General features: G+C 40.8%; 1 protein-coding gene across 1 annotated transcript in view; it reads left to right on the top strand.

Annotated features, from left to right (window-relative positions):
• The first annotated feature begins 527 nt into the window (after positions 1-527).
• Positions 528-21,336, top strand: part of LOC126353825 (uncharacterized) — a 68,238-nt gene continuing 47,429 nt past the window's right edge. Inside the window, exon 1 of the mRNA XM_050002946.1 lies at positions 528-955. Coding sequence (XP_049858903.1) covers positions 726-955 — 230 coding nt within the window. The 5' untranslated portion in view covers positions 528-725. The remainder of the gene's footprint in view (positions 956-21,336) is intronic.

Genomic DNA, 21,336 nt, shown 5'->3' with positions numbered 1-21,336 from the left:
TGCATTAATAATGTTAAGACACGTCGTGGAGACAGCAGCGACAACAGAAGTCGTTAAGAGCGCTAGGTGATTGGAAGGTCGAGCACAAATAGAGAGTCAAACCGTGACATAAAATGCGCGGGCCGATTGAATCGTGCTCAAGCACAGCACTAGTTACTAGTGCTGTACTTCAACAACTACTGTTTCGCTTTTAAAACAAAAGACACGTGCTTTCATTCAGGAAAATTGCAGAACTTGGGCAGAGTAGAAAAATCTATGGAATGAGAATTGCGTACTGCGCATGTTGCCAACACCAAACGGTAAATGACACACAACGCTCTAAGATGAAAATTGTAACATGATACTTATTCGATATGTTCTTAAGCATTTAATTATTAGTACTAGTAGTGGTCAATAATTGTAGCTTATATGGATGTAAATCGAAATTAGTGAAGATAAAAACAGTCTATGTCCATAGATAAGTGTCATAGTCACGTGACTGTTCTACGCAATGTAATTCTGCGCATTTGAATGCTCAGTCCAGAGATTTTTTTACTGTACGGGGTCATGTGTAACAATCAGTAAATCTGCTCACCCAAGTATTCAGTGAGAACAAGTAATAGTTCGCTAATGTACAAATTTGTCAGAAAAAGTATTTGTATAATGCTGTAGTATGTCCTTTTCTTAAGGAAAAAATCTGAAACAGAACAAGCACAAGTGAAAAACCAGTGAGCAGTAACGGCAGTATGAGTGTCAAATCGAAATCCAAAGGTAAAGAACAACAACCTAAAGAAAAAGGGGACGACTACAGAGCGTTCTTAACAGAGGGGATACTGCGACCAGCGACGTCGGTTTCAACGGCTACAGATGAGAACCTCGCATCCTTCCAAATACTGCCAGAATATTTGCAGAAGTGGGCTGCTTCGAGCGACCAATTGCCAGCGATCAGCGATCTTTCTCTTCCTAACATATATCCGTAAGTATTGTCATTACTTTGTGTTCAAAATTTCTTGTAGTAATATTATCCGTCCTCAGATAGCGGTGCAAACTTAGCACCTCCTCTGAACTATGTGGTATGTTATTGTCAATGTAAGAACTTCAGCGTGTCTTACGAATTGCGGGGGACGTAATATCAAGAGCTCAGTTTGCGTTTTCGATCAAATTTTGATGATTTGACCACTGGAGTTTATAGACCACTTACTATGGCAAAGGAACGCAACGCAGGGAAAAAGTAAAAGATAACTTCCTAACAGCAATAAATACATCGTTACTGTGCCTACAGAAACGCATTTTTGCTGTACCAAATTTTTCACTGTATTGCTTTCTAGACTTTGGAATACTGTTTACTTATTTCATATTGTAAACGATTTACGAGCATTTCTGAAACCAAAAACGTAGTCAAGAAGTACACCGCTTTGAACCTACAAAACATATCGTAAACTTAGAACGAAAATGGTTTTTTGATAAAATTAATAAAGAAATACGGGATAGTAGGTCACGACGGATGATACTGACTGATTACATAAATGGCGGAACTAATGAGAGAATTCGTCAATTTTATCTGGTCGTTCCATAGGTCATTCTCTATTATTATTATTATTATTATTATTGTTATTGTTACACAGCTCACAGCCAAAAACAATGGACAGAAGAACTATACAATACACAGACTCATTAACAAAATCAAAACACAATCAAGGAAAAATGAAAACTAGCAGAAGACGAGAACACCACAAAGCTTCACAACCAATACTGACATTACAGTGCACACAGAACAAAAACAGTCATGCAACGACAAACAAAAATAAATTCTACGCATTAATGTACATATACAAATCAACACATAGCATAGCAAATATACTGAAGAAACAAGGACAACACATAGCATACAGAACAAGAAACATACCAACAGTGAACCCAAATACTAATGAGCCAGTATTTACCAGTTAGAATGTCGAGATTGCAAACCGGTGTTCCTGGGGTTGGCAAGTAGAAGTTTCATAAAAAGATACAAAAATCACACAAGAAGCTGTAAGTAAAAAGTTAGCCATTTTACCTTTGCACAGCATCTGATAAAACGTGGGTAAGATCAATTTAACATGGAACAGGATACGAAAATTATCAGAATGAATAGTCGCAGCTGAAAATTTTTAACTTTACAAGATGATTTCCTCATACAAAGTTCTCTTGCAATAAACAAGAAAGTAATAAACGACCAAATCAACATAATCAAGAATTCACTGATAATGTTAGCCACTAATACAAAAACAAACAGATTAGGAACGTAACCAGAGGAAATAATAACTTGCTCAATCTTTCCACCACTGACATTAAAAAACGATGCGATTTTGTCCGCTCAAATTTCCCCCTTTGCCCAAGGCCTCCCCAGCCAAGGGGCGCTATCATATGCAGCTGCGTAAGAAACAAACCAATATCAAATCATACGCGGACAACACTACACAAACAAAAGATGATCTAAAAACACACAGCCAAAATTGACAACACTATAAACAGTAAACGCACATTACTAACACATTTTTTTAAATAAAAGCTGCACATAGTGAATGTGAAGTGTCAAGGTGAAAGGCGATCAAGTATCTGAAATTGGGCGTCCTTGTGTTGCAGGCCAAGAAAGTACTGTTCCCGGGGTTAATAAAATCCAAAAAATAGTAAGTCGAACAAAAATGAAATTTAACCTAACGAATTTTCGTTTCAAAAAGTTATTCCTTATCTAATAATAAGAGAATGGAGAAAACTTTAAGGTAGTAAAATATCTGAAAACGCATTTGTTATATGCATACAATAAAGGTGTATTACAGACCACTGAGTGTGCTTCTGAAGTAAGAGGAAGCGAAACGCATATGGTATACTCGTACAAACAGCGTTTTATTTGGTTGTGCAGACAGACCATATTTACAAGAAGATGACAACAACAAAAATAATTATAAGAGAGGATTGGGTTTGACGAACGGTATCACTAATTCACCTGTTTGATAACACTAAAATAAAGCTGAGTTGTACTAGAAACAATTATTAGATAGATGGCGAAATAATAAAACATAATTCTGTGGGATACGGTATGATATACTGTACAATGCTGGTACACTTAGCTGCACCATAAGCTAACCGTGATCTCAGAAATCACTATATATTTCAAATGTTCCACTGTTGTACTGTAATTTTGCCTTGTTTCATCTGTATGCCACAATAGTCACACCTTGTGTATCCAAGACCTGACAACAAGATATATTGTACTTTTCTGTCATTTTACATATTCGAAACCTGCACAAGTATTAAACATGACATTTGCATACAATCGTTAGTAGTGGATCAGACGCCATATGAGCACATTGATGTGTGATATCTTTGACTCTTGACCTTGAAAGTGACAGCTCAAGGTCACCAATAAGACATGTATCAAGACCACTGCCTCTAGGGTAAACGTACGACTTCATAATGAGGGGAAATCATGGTCAACTTAAACTAGCATGTGTTGAGGCGTCTAGGCCAATTCTATTACTTAAAATTGGTGGGAAATTGAAAAATTGGCTTTCTATTGGCTGGGGATACGAAGACAGTTTGCATGGTTTCCAGCTGAACCCGTTAAGGCCAGTTGTGAAGCCTAAAAAAAGGTGGGAAAAACAAAACAAGTAGGTGCTGAATTGTCTTCTTGATTTGGGAGGCCTGAGGTCACCCACATTTCTAGACGAACTGTGTTGCTTAAAAATAATGGTAATTTCCTCCTTTCGTCTGGTGGAGTGATGGCAGCTAGATTTACCTTCTGCCTCCCCTTTCCCCTTCTCTTTCTCACTGCACCAGTTTCACGAGGTCACTTGTGTTCTCTCTGCCATAGTGGAAGGTTCAGCATCATGAAGTGTCACCAGAAATCGGACACCACCACACTCAGTCAGAATAAGGAGACTGTCTGTAAGTATTAACCCAATTCTCTCTCTCTCTCTCTCTCTCTCTCTCTCTCTCTCTCTGTCTCTCTCTCTCTCTCTCTCTCTCTCTCTCTCTCTCTCTCTTACTGTGTATGTGTGTTTAATTTCATGAATGTTTACGATTTCCTTTCTCAACGGTGCAATGACCCTCTAACGAGATATGTTTGAGCAGGGAAATGCAGCGCCACTTGTCAAGCCACAGTAGAACATAGATGGGCTACCTGATTATTCGGATCTACAATTCGAGTTTCCAGCATCTGCACAACATTCCACAGCACGCCTGCCTGAATTAAGAGATCAGGAGATACAGCCATCCAAGCTTCCTCAACCCGTTGTCCCACAGCTAAGGAGTCCCAGTGTACTGCTGTTCGCCATTAAATATAATCTGACTGCGAATGGATCCAAACATATAAAAATAGGTGTAGAACCAGACAGAAATTGTTGTGTCATCAGAGAAACCGAGAATGCTAACCATTGTGTTAAAGTACAGTATACATGATTTGAGTGGGATATCAATGCAGTATGAAGGAATACACTGATATTGGTATGACAAGTAGATATAACTGATCCCATACTCCTGTCAACACATGCTTCTTTGGCAAGAAGGTATCTTCATTGACATGTATGGGGATGTGGCACCTGATGTAACATCTAGAGACTCGTCTGCTTAATTACGTCATTCGAGTGTAAAGTGCATTATGTTTTATGGCAGCCAGATGGCCCTGGTGGCATTTAAATGTCTTTAGCTATTCAGTGTAAGTCGTCTGCATGATCTGTGTGGATGAGAACGATTTAGAATCCAAGCAGCCACGCAGTGCCCAAGTCTCCTACAGCCCACCTCATTAAATCCATAAAAGCTAAATTTATGGATGGAATATCTAGACATTTCACTGCCCCTACAGCTTTGGATACGATACAAGCCAAATTTAAGGCAAACAAGAAACAATTATTCGCAAAATATTGCACCGCTGTTGATGTATTGAAAGAGTGTCATCAGTGAATTTTTTAAAGATGGTGATTTACTACACGCAATGTACGATTACTAACGTACCTTACTGTCCCTATCACTTTGGATAGGATACAAGCCAAATTTAAGAGATACAAAACAGTTATTCACTAAATACTGCACCACTGTTGATGCAGTGAAACAACAAAAATGGTTCAAATAGCTCTGGGCACTATGGGACATAACATTGGAGGTCATCAGTCCCCTAGAACTTAGAACTACTTAAACCTAACCAACCTAAGGACATCACACACATCCATGCCCGAGGCAGGGTTTGAACATGCGACCGTAGCGGTCACGCGATTCCAGACTGAAGTGCCTACAACCGTCGGCCACACCGCCCGGTGAAACAACGGAATCAGTGAATTTTTTTAAAGATGATGATTTAATGCACCCAACATACGATTATTAAAATGTCAAAAAATATATAATATATAATAAATAATAATATTCTCAACAAAATTGCCTTTATTTTTCCTAACCCCACCTTTCATTCAGTGTGAGCTAAGACTTCATAAAGATGTGCAATCACTGTAGTTCAATCAGTAAGGTGTTTGTTTCTAAAACCGAGGTTTATACAAAAATCGAGTCATTATCATCCTCCCACCAAGTTGCTAAGCCACAGTAACTGCACATGTTTTAGTGTGATTACCTTTTATATAGAAAGGAAAGAAGATATATGATACACATGTGTTTTAAAGTCTCTGCTAATTGCATTGCCTGACAAATTTTGAACCAAGTTATGTAAAAACTCTCAAAGGGTCAACAAATCAAAACATGTAGCATCACTCCCCGTCTCAAGATAGCTTTCATATAAATATTAGTGATGATGATAAATAAGAATATAATTTTTTTAAAATCTTAAAATCATAAACTTTTTTGGCTGATATGAAAATTATGCTGTTTCATTCTACATATATATGGTCCAATCACCTTAATATGACCACTGAATACACTCCTGGAACTTGAAATAAGAACACCGTGAATTCATTGTCCCAGGAAGGGGAAACTTTATTGACACTTTCCTGGAGTCAGATACATCACATGATCACACTGACAGAACCACAGGCACATAGACACAGGCAACAGAGCATGCACAATGTCGGCACTAGTACAGTGTATATCCACCTTTCGCAGCAATGCAGGCTGCTATTCTCCCATGGAGACGATCGTAGAGATGCTGGATGTAGTCCTGTGGAACGGCTTGCCATGCCATTTCCACCTGGCGCCTCAGTTGGACCAGCGTTCGTGCTCGACGTGCAGACCGCGTGAGACGACGCTTCATCCACTCCCAAACATGCTCAATGGGGGACAGATCCGGAGATCTTGCTGGCCAGGGTAGTTGTCTTACACCTTCTAGAGCATGTTGGGTGGCACGGGATACATGCGGACGTGCATTGTCCTGTTGGAACAGCAAGTTCCCTTGCCGGTCTAGGAATGGTAGAACGATGGGTTCGATGACGGTTTGGATGTACCGTGCACTATTCAGTGTCCCCTCGACGATCACCAGAGGTGCACGGCCAGTGTAGGAGATCGCTCCCCACACCATGATGCCGGGTGTTGGCCCTGTGTGCCTCGTTCGTATGCAGTCCTGATTGTGGCGCTCACCTGCACAGCGCCAAACATGCATATGACCATCATTGGCACCAAGGCAGAAGCGACTCTCATCGCTGAAGATGACACGTCTCCATTCGTCCCTCCATTCACGCCTGTCGCGACACCACTGGAGGCGGGCTGCACGATGTTGGGGCGTGAGCGGAAGACGGCCTAACGGTGTGCGGGACCGTAGCCCAGCTTCATGGAGACGGTTGCGAATGGTCCTCGCCGATACCCCAGGAGCAACAGTGTCCCTAGTTTGCTGGGAAGTGGCGGTGTGGTCCCCTACGGCACTGCGTAGGGTCCTACGGTCTTGGCGTGCATCCGTGCGTCGCTGCGGTCCTGTCCCAGGTCGACGGGCACGTGCACCTTCCGCCGACCACTGGCGACTACATCGATGTACTGTGGAGACCTCACGCCCCACGTGTTAAGCAATTCGGCGGTACGTCCATCCGGCCTCCCGCATGCCCACTATACGCCCTCGCTCAAAGTCCGTCAACTGCACATACGGTTCACGTCCACGCTGTCGCGGCATGCTACCAGTGTTAAAAGACTGCGACGGAGCTCCGTAAGCCACGGCAAACTGGCTGACACTGACGGCGGCGGTGCACAAATGCTGCGCAGCTAGCGCCATTCGACGTCCTGCACCGCGGTTCCTGGTGTTTCCGCTGAGCCGTGCGTGTGATCATTGCTTGAACAGCGCTCTCGCAGTGTCTGGAGCAAGTATGGTGGGTCTGACACACCGGTGTCAATGTGTTCTTTTTTCCATTTCCAGGAGTGTATTTTAATGTCAACATGTAGTAGCCACTCACAGACGTTAGGTGACAGCACCAGCGGTAGAGAGTGTGGAAAGTGTTATGGGGGACGTGGAAAACAGTGCAGTCGTTGTTGTGATGCGGAAATGGAGCGATTTATCTGGCGTCCAAAAGGGCATGATCGTGGGTTTTCTAGACAAGGAAGCAAGCACTCACATAATGGCTACGTATGTAAACTGTTTGCATGCCACTGTGACTGAAGTATACTGTGCATGGCAAAATGGCACTATCCTAAATGGCGCTGATACTACTGTGGTGCAGCACCACGAGTCTACTATGACAGAGATGAATGATTGTTGCATAGATGGGTGCAGGTGAATAGACATGCGACTGTTGAGCAACTGAGCATCCAGATGAACCAATGGCCTACCAAAAGTATCTGCTCAAAGACTGCTCAGTGTATGTAGTTGCATATGCCTTGTTCATGCACCCATGCTGACTGCTGTTCATTGGCGACGAAAGCTGGAATTTGCAAGCTAGTATCGGAACTGGCGTTCACTGACTGGCAATAGGTGGCCTTTTCAGACAAATCACGCTTTATGGTCCATTGTACTGTAAGCAAATACCCTGCAACAGTCGCCTGGAGTGTCCCGGATTAAGAAGGTAGCATTATGGTCTGGAGAACGTTTTCATGACAAACCCCTGGGTGATTCCATCATCATGACAGGCACAATAGATCAGCACAAGCGTATATGTACCTTAGGAACCATGTCCACTCCTGAATGCAGTTTGTTTTTCCTGAGCACAATGGCATCTACCAGCAGGACAATGCAAAGTGTCACACCGTCTGCAGTGTACAAGCACTGTTCAAAGAGCACCAGGTAGAGTTAACCATACCCCTCTGGCCAGCAAATTCCATGGATTTAAACCATCTCGATTGGGCTGCTCGCATATGGCGTCTCATCTGAGTAATATAGTGGAGTTGGCTATGGTAATGGAGTTAGTATCACTCTACATCTCTGTCGGTACCTTACAGAACCTCATTGACTCTCTTCTTGCGTGCCTTACTGTGAGAAGTACTACAAAAGGTGGTTATTCAGGCTTTTGATAGGTTGTCACAGTACAGGGACTGGACAGTGTAGTTTAAACAGTAGCATCAGTAAAGGCCTCATTGTAGGAATATTGTTTCGGATTATGAGCTCTGCAAATTGATTGTTTTCAAAAATACTCGATATAGTGGTAACCTTACTTTACTTTTGCGTGTCCAGCATATGTGGGGGAGGAAGGGCATTGTAGGGGATGTTCCATGTCCTGTCGAGTGACGCAGTCGCATTTGTCGTCATTTTCGTCCAACAAACCCCATTTAATCAGTTTAGATTTCACAGGCGCCACCCCAGTTCTGATGCGGTTAAGCATTCTCCAGGTTTTCCAATCACCACAAACGCCGCTTGGTGGGTCCTCTGTTAGTGGATAGTAGAGGGGGGGCTCATCTAAGACGCAACTTAGGAAACGGCGTCTGGATTTGAGTCTGCTGGGGCCACACTCTAGGCCAAATATTGAGTGACGGGCATCAAAGGTTTGTTTTAGCTTCTCGATAGGTTCATGGGATTTCCTACGTGAGTCAGGGTTTGTGAAACCTGCGGCCCTGTGAAGATTTTCTATGGGGGTTGGTTTCATGCAGCCTGTCACTATCCTGCATGTTTCATTCAAGCTAATATCTACCTTTTTTGCGTGGGCGGATCTGCACCATATCCGGTAGACATATTCGGCAGTTGAGAAGCACAAAGCTTGGGCTGAAGTTCTGACCACGGTAGGTTGTGCACCCCATTTGCTATTGGACAGCTTTTTTATTAGGGAATTTCGTGGTTCTACTTTTTGCGTGTTTTTTCGCAATGATATTTGTATGTCAATGTTCTGTTCAGCACGACGCCAAGGTAGGTAGGAGTATCTGTGTGTTCTAGTAATGTCCCATCCCAGTTAAAATTGAGCCTGTGCTTTGCCTGCCTCGAGTTCAGATGGAATGCACTCACTTGAGTTTTGGAGGCACTGGGTTTTAGAGAATTCTTTTTGTAGTAGGTTGACATAGTGGTAAAAAATGATATTATCCCTGATTGAGTGGATTCGCATGTGTGAGACCTCAATGCAAATTGCTATCCTGTTCCACAGAAATGCTCAGTACCTATCAGTGATGCGAGGTGATCATATAGTCTCCATAGACAGCTTTCTGCAAATAGTTAATCTGTTTAACAAGAGAGATAGCACTACATACAAGACTATATGTTTAAAAATCTAATGTGTGCTAGTTATGCGATTCAGCATGCTGTAGACAAGCAGATAAGCTGGCACCCAGATGTGTACAGATTCTACTAGAATATATAGACTAATCAGATAATGTTTTAGCATGTTAGGATCGATCAATCAGTTACAGTTGACTCATCAAAATGGTTCAAATGGCTTTGAGCACTGTGGGACTTAACGCCAGAGATCATCAGTGCCCTAGAACGCAGAACTACTTAAACATAACTAACCTAAGGACATCACACACATCCATATCCGAGGCAGGATTCGAACGTGCGACCGTAGCGGTCGCGCGGTTCCAGACTGAATTGACTCACCAAAAAAGAAAGGATCGTGATCTTGTTACATCTTACAATGCAAAAAACATTATCCTTAGGCGACTCCATACATGTTTGATTACGCAATGTGGTTTCTGTTCGCCCCATATCCGAAAATTACGCCGATTCACTTTACCGGAGCTATGGACGGTGGCCTCGTCACTGAACAAGCTTTTATGTAACACTAGGCGTATTCAATTCTAAGCTGACACGCGACGCGTACTGCAAATACAGGAGGAGAGAAATGGTTATTACGGGGCTGCCTTTCAACCTCAATGTACTTAAAAACACACATATCCGTGTGCACTCTTTCAAAAACATCATCGGTGCACAGTCAAATGTACCATTTTCATCTGGGAAAACAAGTTATTTTTGGCAGGTTGCCGGGCTGGATTGCTCGATAAATGCTTCCCGTTTTCACTGAAACGTCCCCTTAGAAAAATTATTACAAGACTGTGCTTAAACTGACACACAATATTTTTAGCGCAACGCAATCTGACTTTCAATAATCCCTACAAAAGAATGGCCCTGACTAACATTAACCTATACCTTTCACAAATCACTTACCTCACAAAAAATCTTCGTTACTCGAACTACTGCAATACAGCGAGCGCCACTACTGCCAGCTAACTAAAAGTTTCAAACTACGGAAGTCACTAACTAATGATAGGCACAGTTAGCAAATGAAAGATTTTAATAGAGAACAAACAATGTATTTACCTTTATAGTCACAATATATATATCAGTTCATGACACCAATTCTTACAAATTTCAAAACTCCGCCATCTCTCTCCCCACGTCCACCATTGTTGGCGGCTCACCTCCAACTGCGCAACGCTATGCGCTGTTAGCATCCAGCTGCCGCTGCCCGACACTACAATGGCAGACAACAATGCAAACTAAACACAGACTGCGCACAGCACAGCCAGTGATTTTTCATACCGAGCGCCAAGCGGCGTTACCAATAAGAAAACCTAAACAGCCTACTTACATAGCCCTCATGATCCCCACAAAAAAATTTACAAATTGTTTTGGGCCGTGGCCAATACAGATTTGAAAAATTTTTTCATAATTACAATAACAAAGAAATGAAATGCACACACTTATCGATACAATGTTGGTCAAAAGCTAAAATTCTCTCACAGTCCATAAAGACAGTCCTGATCGTTCATCATAGTAAAATTGCTGTGTTTTTTTCAAAGTCTGAGCAATAAAAGAAATTGCACTTGGAAGTAGTGGATTTCTAAGCAGTCTTGAAGAAGTAGTGTTGTCCTTCCAACGAAAGACAGTGCTGACTCTTGACATGCAGACAGGTAATAGGCCACAGCAGAGTCAGTGACGTTGAAGACTATCGGTAGGTAGGTCATCACAGAGCAGACCCACTGTAGTCCTGGTAGAGATTACTATTGGTGGGCCACCAGAGGTGCAGACCCACTGCCGTCCTTGTAGAAATAATGGTATTGGTGGGTCATCAAAGGTGTAGACCCACTGTAGTCCTTGTAGAGATGGCCAGCAGCCATCTGTTTGACTGTGCAGGCGCACAATCACCATTGAAGAGCCTTGCGGATAATATAGCAAGTCCATAACCACCACTTGTGCACTCACAAAAATTGTTTTTGAAATGTCCTTACAACCAGCAATGCTGTTATCCAGTCCCTTACTGAATTATTAACACACGTGCAAACACTATCAGTCCCTAATTCTCACATATTGTCCATATACTATGACCAACAGAAACGTGTGCAGTGAAATGTAATTTACAAGTTACTTAATTTGATGAACTGGTGTCAATTACAATTTTATAACATAAGAATACAATAACAAAGGTACAAAATATATCATTAAAGAACATAACAATACAGATAACATTTGTAGCAGTACAGGCTTTACAAAAGAATCGAAATAGTAAATACATCAGTGCTACAAAAATTATGACATAAGTACATACATAAAAGATCAGAATAACTTTTGAAACATCAACTTCACACATGAGCATTAAAACAAAACACAATAAATAATGCCTGGACATATTTACAAAGAAAATAACATAGTATTTGAAAAATTCTACAACATAAATCTTATTAGCTAAACACATAAAGACAGGAAAAAGACAAATACACAAGGGTACATAAACACATAGAGGGATAACACAAAAGGAAAGGACAGGGTTTGTTTTACTGCAGTATTTTGCATAGAGATCTCCCTTAGATCATCATTACTCTCAAAAAGTCCTATCTAAACCTGCTTTCTGTATTCTGTTCACATCCTCTTTCAAAAATAGTTTTTCTCCACTGTACACTACATTTTTGGCCAAACCATTTTCTTATAGCTTCTCAATGCATTTCTTCCAAATCATCATAGTTAGTTTCTTATATAGTCTACCCCCTCTTAAGCTAACTTAAATCTACTGAGCTCAGATCATTAACTAAAAAATGAGGCAATGCAGCAGCACAAAACAATTTACACAAACAGCAATGTTAAAAAATGGAAATCGGCAAAAAAAGGCAGCAATATTACAACTAATATAAGGCAATGCGCAGCAAACAAGAAAAATAAATCAGTAATAAAATTGGCTTAACCTAGTAATACAAAGTGACATTCAGTAGTACTATGAATGGCAAACAGCCGCAGCAAATGCTATAACTTATATCTAAACATGACAAAGCTCAATCAGAAAAAATGTTACACTAAAGACAACAATGCAGATACGGACAATGTCTATTCACATCTTAATGTCTATGCAATTAAAGTGGTGTACCACAAAAATTTATTGTAAAAAAATATTACCATGTACTTGAAAAGACAATTCTGTATGCAATTTCTGTGAAGGGAAATGTCTTTTTGTGCTACTTCTTTTTTTTCAAGTACATCATAAAGTTATTATTTACTGGATCTGTAGGCATAAAATATTTATATTAGTACATCCATAAAATTTATTTTAACCAATGCTTCAGTGCAGTTAGAAACTAGATATTAAACAAAACGAGTAAATAAATGCATAAAGCAAGCCACATGGCATTTCTCTCAACTAGCAGGACAATAGCCATGAAATGTTTCTCGTCGTTTCATTAGGCATTTTAGTAAATATCATAAATTAAGAGCTCCACAGTGTAATCATATGTTTTCAAGTTTGGGCGTGTAGTATTTGCGATTCTTTCTACAAAGGAATCTCAATAGCGAGGATAATGGCCTCTTTTTTTTCCACCTGTGCCTCTGACAGGCACACACTAATGGCTTTCTTTTGTCAGGTGGTTGTCGCGCAGCTGGGTGCCCACGACGCATTACATGCAGGTGGTCACTTAACTGTCTTATCGAAATATTTACGACACCAGTTTCCGCTACAGTGGCAGTCTCATATAAAAAAAATTCACAGGTCAAGAATTTGCGTTACAAATCTGTAGAAATAAAATCATTTAAATATAATTGTGTCCAAAAAATTTTCGCCAGCATAGTGATACAGTCACGCATATACACTCATTTCATAACTCTTAAAGTACGATTCTCGGTTTCCAACATCCTTTTCCACAAATCAGAGTACCTAACCACTACTCATTATTTCTTACCTTATTACACACATATATATATATTCGTCGACACTTCTTCAATATTTCATCATAACAGATATGTATCATAACCAAATAACTCATATAGCATCAGCTTAAACATACCTCAGCAGCATAATTCACATCGTCGTCGTAATAATAACATCATAACACCACAGTCAAATTCTCAAAATCTCCGTAGCTTCCTCCAATAATTTCAAAACAAAAAAAAATTCTCTGCTCATGTCAAAAGTGTCATCTGCCTCAAACGTACTTTAAAAATCGTGGTCCCATACCAAATATGTCATTCAAAGCTCTCATAGTATCACAATGGTTCCGAAAAAATATGAACAGTTCACAAAGTACAGACAAAATACAACTTCGTAAGTGTGAAGTTATCCAATGGTGTAATTACGTAAACATCTGTCACTGATGTAGTAAAGTAAATGTTTGTTTCTCTCAGTTAAATGATCAGATAGCTGTGTAATTTATGTGTTAGAGAAATATGGTACCGATGTGTAAAGTTGTATAAACAAATACCATATTAGCTAGGGCTCCTTGTGCTTGCCAAACACATGGTACACAAAGTAAGCGTGTACCGCCCTGAGGATAATGTAATTATATCCTCAGGTGTTACAGATTACAGCAATGGAATGAAATGTATCACGGAAAACTTTCTTTGTAATTCAAATGTGTTGAAAAATAAATAGTTTAATGCGTGTCCTGTAGCGCTAAATGTGCGTCTTGCTGTAAGACAATCTCTGTGGAAGTGTCGTAGTTGTTGTCCTCCGAAAGCTAAGTTCTGCAGAACTCAATGTACTTACCTCATGATAAACGAAATTGAAATGCTTTGCGTATAGATATCTTAGTTATTACGCTTATTGCCGTGATGAAGACAGTACTATGCTGTAACGTATTGCTGTGCTATGGAAAAGGCTGTCTAATTGTAGCTATACCATAAAAGTTACCACTAAAACAAGTTTTACTTTCCAGAATAATACAGAAAAACTGTGCAGATATAAAACAGATAAACTGCAAAAGCAACATTGTAAATTGTCACTCATTAGTAGCGTCGTGATAAAATTGTGTAGCTGTCACATAAACTAACCACTGTATCATCTGGTATCTCACAGAAAGTACTTTAAATCCAGAATGTATTTTCAAGTAAACCAAAATGTTGCATTAAAATCTCATTAGCAATACTGGTAAATGTTCTAAGTATGTGAGCCTTATAGTCGTTACGTAATCGTGCAACTAACAAGTAAGAATGTACACACGAAATAACACTGTGATGTCTGTTCACTATAACAATGCACTCGTAAATACTGTCTAAATAAGTTCTCTAAGTTCTAGACTGGATATTTAACTTCAAACATGGTTGCATGTTAACAGATTCTAAGTCTGACAAATTGCACTAGTAGCGTGAAGTGAAAAATTTTATGGCAAAAACAAAGTTAAAAAGCAGATTAATTTCAATAAACTGTTTTACATGTGAAATGTGGTGCCATCACTTATCCTTTCTAGTTCGCAGAGTTTTAACTTCAAAGCAATTATCATGTTGTGTACGTCGGTAAGGAATGCTAAAATTTTTCTCAAGGTTAGCGTCTTACGTTATTTTTCTCTGAGCCAGCCGGCGCACGTGGCTGCCTGCGGTGCGAGTCATTGTCTGTTACCTCTTTGTTGGCGTGCGTCGTTATTGGGATTAGGAGACCTAAATTCTACAAATTCACTTTGCCGAGAGGGCCCTGCTCTGTTTGAATCCTGCCAGTTCTGCTGCAATTCAGGTCTGTCGTTACGATCATATCGTCTGTCGTCATGTCGGTAATTTCTGTAATTAATTTCTTGTCGGTCACGTGGTGGAGAATTTCTCCCTGAATCGTAACTGCGGGCTTGACCGTTGCGTCTGAAGTTATTCCATCTCCCTTGATAATAATTATTTTGGTTCCCGTATTGTCTGTCTCTCTGATTGTCTCTGTGATACTCATTAGTACGAAAATGCCATCTTTCTTTGTAACTATTACTACTCTGCCAACGGTTGTCATACGGTTGGTGTCTGTTTTGGTCACGATTTGCGTTGTAAGAATAGACATGTCGTGTCCAGTTATTGTTTCTGTCGTCACGGAATTGTGACGGATGTGAACTATAGTGATTGTTTTCCTGTTTTCGCATCCCGCGACCGTCTGTTTCAGTTTCCAGTTCTTGTAACAGTCCCTGAAAAGCTTCAGTGTCGTCTTTGCAACGCCCTGCCAAAATAATATTCCTTAAATGTTCAGGCAATTTCATTATGCAAATGCGGATGAGTTCTGAAGGGCTATATGGGTTTGAAAGATACTGATTCTTATGTAACATTTCTTCAAAATATTTGACAAGACTGGAAAATTCAGATTGTTCGAAATGTTTCATCATTATGATGCTATGTTTTACTCGGTCTTGTGTGGCTTGGGACCAATATGCTGAGAGGAAGGCATGGTAAAATTCTCCTTCATTGTGGCAATCGTGAATGACCGATCGCATTCTTACAGCTGGTTCATTCTCTAAGTAGCCACACATAAATTCTAATCTGTGTTCTAATGACCAGTTGGGAGGAAAACATTGAGAGAATTGATGGAGCCATGCTTGTGGATGAATGTCGTTGCCAGAATTCTTAAATGTTTTGAATTTACGTGCAGTAATGAACAGCTTATAGTCAAAATCATCGTGTCGGCGGGTAGCATATCGGTCATTGTTACGTGGTATCGGCGGTTCCATCTCAAAATTCGGTGCACCTTGCCAATTACTTTCATGATTTCCGAAATGCCCTGTGTTATTATTTTGTGGCTTTTCCGTATTTCTAAGTTCCTCTTCCCGTGTTGGAGCGCGAGTGTCCCCTGAAATATGTAATTTTTGTATTACCTGCGTCAACTGATCTTGTACTTTCCGGATTTCTCTTTTGTACTGTGTGTTGATTTAATTTTGATTCTGTTTGAATTTCCTAATTTGTTCATACTCTTTAGTGTCAGTGAAGGCTACAGGTTTTGTGTCATTCAGATCATCATCTACCTTCGTAGATAAGTTAGTAAACTGATCTGAAAGTTCGGCTACTTTATCCGACAGTGAAATTATTTCCTCTGTGTGTCTTTCTGAACCAATATTCAGAGTATCTACTGTGTCCTTTAAGTTCGCTTGAGTTTTTGCAAGTTGTGGAACCGAATCGGTAGATGCAACTGAGTCAATTTTAGCTTGCAAGGTCTCATGATTTTCATGAACAATAGTTTGCAGTTCTTTTATGGCTGCTTCGTGATTCTGTAATGCATTTTCATGCCGCGAAAAAATAGGTTGGAAATGCTCACAAATTTGTGTTTTTACGTCATTACAGACTTTTTGACATTTCGATTCGATGTTATGTAACTCATTAGTTAAATCGTCACGTGTTTGTTCAAGTGTGGTGTCTAACTTTTGAAGCTTTTGCTGTGTTTGTCTCTGATTTTGTTCCATTGTGTCTAACTTTTGAAGATTCTGTCCCATTTGTTTCTGATTTTGTTCAAGCGTTGTGTCTAACTTTTGAAGATTTTGTTCCATTGTGTCTAACTTTTGAAGATTTTGTCCCATTTGTTTCTGATTTTGTTCAAGCGTTGTGTCTAACTTTTGTAGCCTTTGTCCCATTTGTTGCATTAACTGTAATAACAGTGCACTGGTGTCTGAAACATGTTCCTCAGTGCTTTTCGGCACTGCATTTGAACCGGCAATATTCGCATTTTGAAAAGCAGAAAATGTGTCTAGATTTATTTGAGAAAACGGTGAGGACGCAAAATCTGAATCTACAGTATTTGCAAGATTGTGTCCTGTCATTTCGGAATCCTGAGGCGAGCTGTTGCCGTCCGATCGATCGATAATGCTTCCCTGTTCACTAATTGTTTCACTGCCTACACTATTATTTGCAACCAGCTCCATTTCCCTATGCGCTATTACCAAATTACTACTTTGAACATTAGTGAATTCATTGCATGGTGACGATAACACACTGCTTTCGTCTTCACTGTCATTTCTCAGTTTACTTTGGAGCCTAGTGTTACGTTTTTCACACGCCATTATTGTCACAATTTTTCATACGACAACACAGAAAAACACAATTTGAAGAACAAAAATAAAAGAACACATTAACATAGCACTGAAAATAATATCTAGTTAATTGCAAGCGCAGCTGCGAAATACTTGGTGCAACTCTACATGCATGCCACAACTGTTGTACTGTACAACAATGAAAGACTACCACTACAAAGGAAATTCTCTCTATGATTACGCGCTAGCAATAAAAAAAATCTACATTAATTACACAAACTACAAGAAAAAATCAGAAGATTCCAGTGAGGTATCCTCGGCTAAGGGTCGACATATGAAACGTCCCCTTAGAAAAATTATTACAAGACTGTGCTTAAACTGACACACAATATTTTTAGCGCAACGCAATCTGACTTTCAATAATCCCTACAAAAGAATGGCCCTGACTAACATTAACCTATACCTTTCACAAAACACTTACCTCACAAAAAATCTTCGTTACTCGAACTACTGCAATACAGCGAGCGCCACTACTGCCAGCTAACTAAAAGTTTCAAACTACGGAAGTCACTAACTAATGATAGGCACAGTTAGCAAATGAAAGATTTTAATAGAGAACAAGCAATGTATTTACCTTTATAGTCACAATATATATATATATCAGTTCATGACACCAATTCTTACAAATTTCAAAACTCCGCCATCTCTCTCCCCACGTCCACCACTGTTGGCGGCTCACCTCCAACTGCGCAACGCTACGCGCTGTTAGCATCCAGCTGCCGCTGCCCGACACTACAATGGCAGACAACAATGCAAACTAAACACAGACTGCGCACAGCACAGCCAGTGATTTTTCATACCGAGCGCCAAGCGGCGTTACCAATAAGAAAACCTAAACAGCCTATTTACATGACGATTGAGAAGTACTATTATTATTCCAGAATGAGATTTTCACTCTGCAGCGGAGTGTGCGCTGATGAAACTTCCTGGCAGATTAAAACTATGTGCCGGACCGAGACTCGAGCTCGGGTAGGAGGCGAGGTACTGGCAGAAGTAAAGCTGTGAGGACGGAGCGTGAGTCGTGCTTGGGTAGCTCAGTTGGTGGAGCACTCGAAAGGCAAGGTTCCGAGTTCGAGTCTCGGTCCGGCACACAGTTTTAATCTGCCAGGAAGTTTCACTATTACTATTATTTTCTTGTGAACATTGAACATTACTTCATGAGTAACAGATGCGTAACACACAGACAAACAGTAATTGTACAAATATGGTAAAATGTGGATATAAAGAGAAATTTAAAATTTGAAAATGAATACAAATGTATCACACACACGGGTTAGAGTTTTTCAGCCATATAAATCTACAGGAAGTGTAGAGACAATGTAAAATGCGAATACAAATACATCGCAAACACAGGCTACAGTTCTTCAGACAATCCAGGGCTGCAGGCGTAAAATCGTGGATTTCTTGCAGTGACCCTCCAAATCGAGTATATTGGCACTAGACTACGTGGAAGATTGTTTGCTCTTTGGCTTCACACTTCCCACAGGAAGGATTTTCGACAATTCCCCACTGCAACAGCGATTTTCTGCATAATTCCTATCCGGTGTGCGGATTCTGTTGAAGTTATACGGTACTCTTCTACTATGGCCAAAACCAACAACTTTGACTGTCGGTTCTTTTTTGAGGATACAGTTTCTGACTTATTGTCTCTATTGTGCTTGCCACTGGTCGTTTACAGTGAAGTTTCGATGTTGTGTCGCTGTGCTCATTGGGGGATTTCTTGATTTCGGTCTTAATTCCGTATGTTCGTTGGTAAGTTGGACAGAATCGGCGTCGGTATGCAGTGCTGGCTTATTAGAGGAGCTATGAAGCCGACATTTTACAGCAGCAAGTTCTCTGGTCTGGGGTGTTGCTATGGTGCTCAGAACGGAGAGCCACCGAGTGGGAGTTGTTCTCATGCCTTGGTAGAGCTGGACGTCAACAAGCTTGGTGTGGTGGCTGTTGATCCTAACAGGGGCACAACACTCAGCAACAGAGTAAACCAAAGAGATGTTGATGGTTCTCAAGATTTTTGGCATCAATTCCCCAGTACGAATTTGCTAATTTTTGGACTAAGCTTGGTCTGATTTTTACTTTAGTTGAGAGATTTTCCAAAAGGTATTTGTTGGACAAACTTCGATCTAACGTCACTTCTAGATATTTAAGATACGGTCTGTGTATTAAGATGATTCCTTCGGAATAAATTCTCAGCTCTGTAACGTTCAAGCCGATCGGCTGCTGTGTGTGAAAATCAAATTTTCAAAGGGTTTCCTTTGATGTGGTTGTTCTCTGTTGCGTAGTAAAGAGTTGTTCGCCATTATCTGGTTCCGCCGTTCTTTCATATTCGGCGTACTGTTCCTTACATTCCTCGCTCCAACATGGTATGTATGATTTTCTAACACTACAGAGTATGTGATTTTTCTGCTGTGCCGATAATTAGTGCAGAGAACCTGGAATAGTTGTTGACTTCTGGTTCCATATGCCTGATATTACGTTCTAATTGTGTTTCGAATCGTTACCATCTGGCTTTGCTAAAATTCTGTCTGAAGGGAGGAACTGTGTAGGTTACAGGAATAGTTGTATCTATTGTGGTCATACTGATCTATGCTGTGATGTAGGTAAGTCGTGAAGGACTTCTCTATGTGCGTCGGTTCCGCTGGAGGTGACGGATATGAAAATAAGATCCGAGTTGTATCCCATATTTCATCTCGCAGAGTGGAAGGGCGGCTCAACTGAAGGTTTTGCCTTCATCGCTTTCGTTGTGACACCAAAACAGATGACGGGACTTAAAGCCTCCAGTATAAATACAGGGGTTTGGGAAAGTGGAAAGCATGTCTTTAGCCTATCCGTTGTTCGAAGACTTGTATATATTGACAATATTACTTCTTCCACATTCACAGACTAAAATAAAATGCCTTGGGGTGAGAGGTAGTGAGTTATGATACATTTAACAGTTCAGCTCCAGCATATGTAGCGATTCCATATTGTGGGTGCTTCATTGAAGTGACAAGTTTGTACTATAGTATTTTGTCTTTGGAATATATTTGCTACTAGCCTGCTGCGTGGGTCTCCTGGACTGTGACAACATCAGTTTTGTCATCTGCTAGAAGTTTGCCAAGATATTCACTGTTACTACGGCTTATGCCTTCCATATTTATTTGGCATACACAGATATTTAGCACTGGTATCCGACACGACCCGGAGATGAAGGTTTACCGGCCGAGGGTGTCGACAGTGAGTCGTCACAACCACAGGAAGACAACAGCTATGGACAACAACGGAGACGACATCAACAGCTATGGACTGATACGACAGAAAGGCAAGTCCGAAAAGTGAACCAAATCGAGAGCGTAAACGTAGCAAGACCGGAAACCGAACAACGATGGGTACGACGCATGATGAGCGCAGTCGGAATATGACTGAGTCCCTGGCTGCCGGCTTTGTAGGGCCACCGTGAGTGCCCATGGACTGTTGCGGCGGGCGGGCCCATGCACAACACTGTGGCGATGACAGCAGCGCTTCAGTGTTATAGATGCACCGCCTAGCGACTATCGTTTACGTCCATGCCTTCTGGCGGGCCGTCCAAAGCGTCGTACCGGGATACTAGACGTATGTTAACCTACTCTGTAGGAATCAGCATGGGTTTCGAAAAAGACGGTCGTGTGAAACCCAGCTCGCGCTATTCATCCACGAGACTCAGAGGACCATAGACACGGGTTCCCAGGTAGATGCCGTGATTCTTGTCTTTCGCAAGGCATTCGATACAGCTCCCCACAGTCGTTTAATGAACAAAGTAAAAGCATATGGACTATCAGACCAATTGTG

The sequence above is a fragment of the Schistocerca gregaria genome, chromosome 3 (assembly GCF_023897955.1).
Source record: "Schistocerca gregaria isolate iqSchGreg1 chromosome 3, iqSchGreg1.2, whole genome shotgun sequence".
In the NCBI taxonomy this organism is placed as follows: Eukaryota; Metazoa; Arthropoda; class Insecta; order Orthoptera; family Acrididae; genus Schistocerca; species Schistocerca gregaria.
This window is presented reverse-complemented; position numbering and strand designations above follow the sequence as displayed.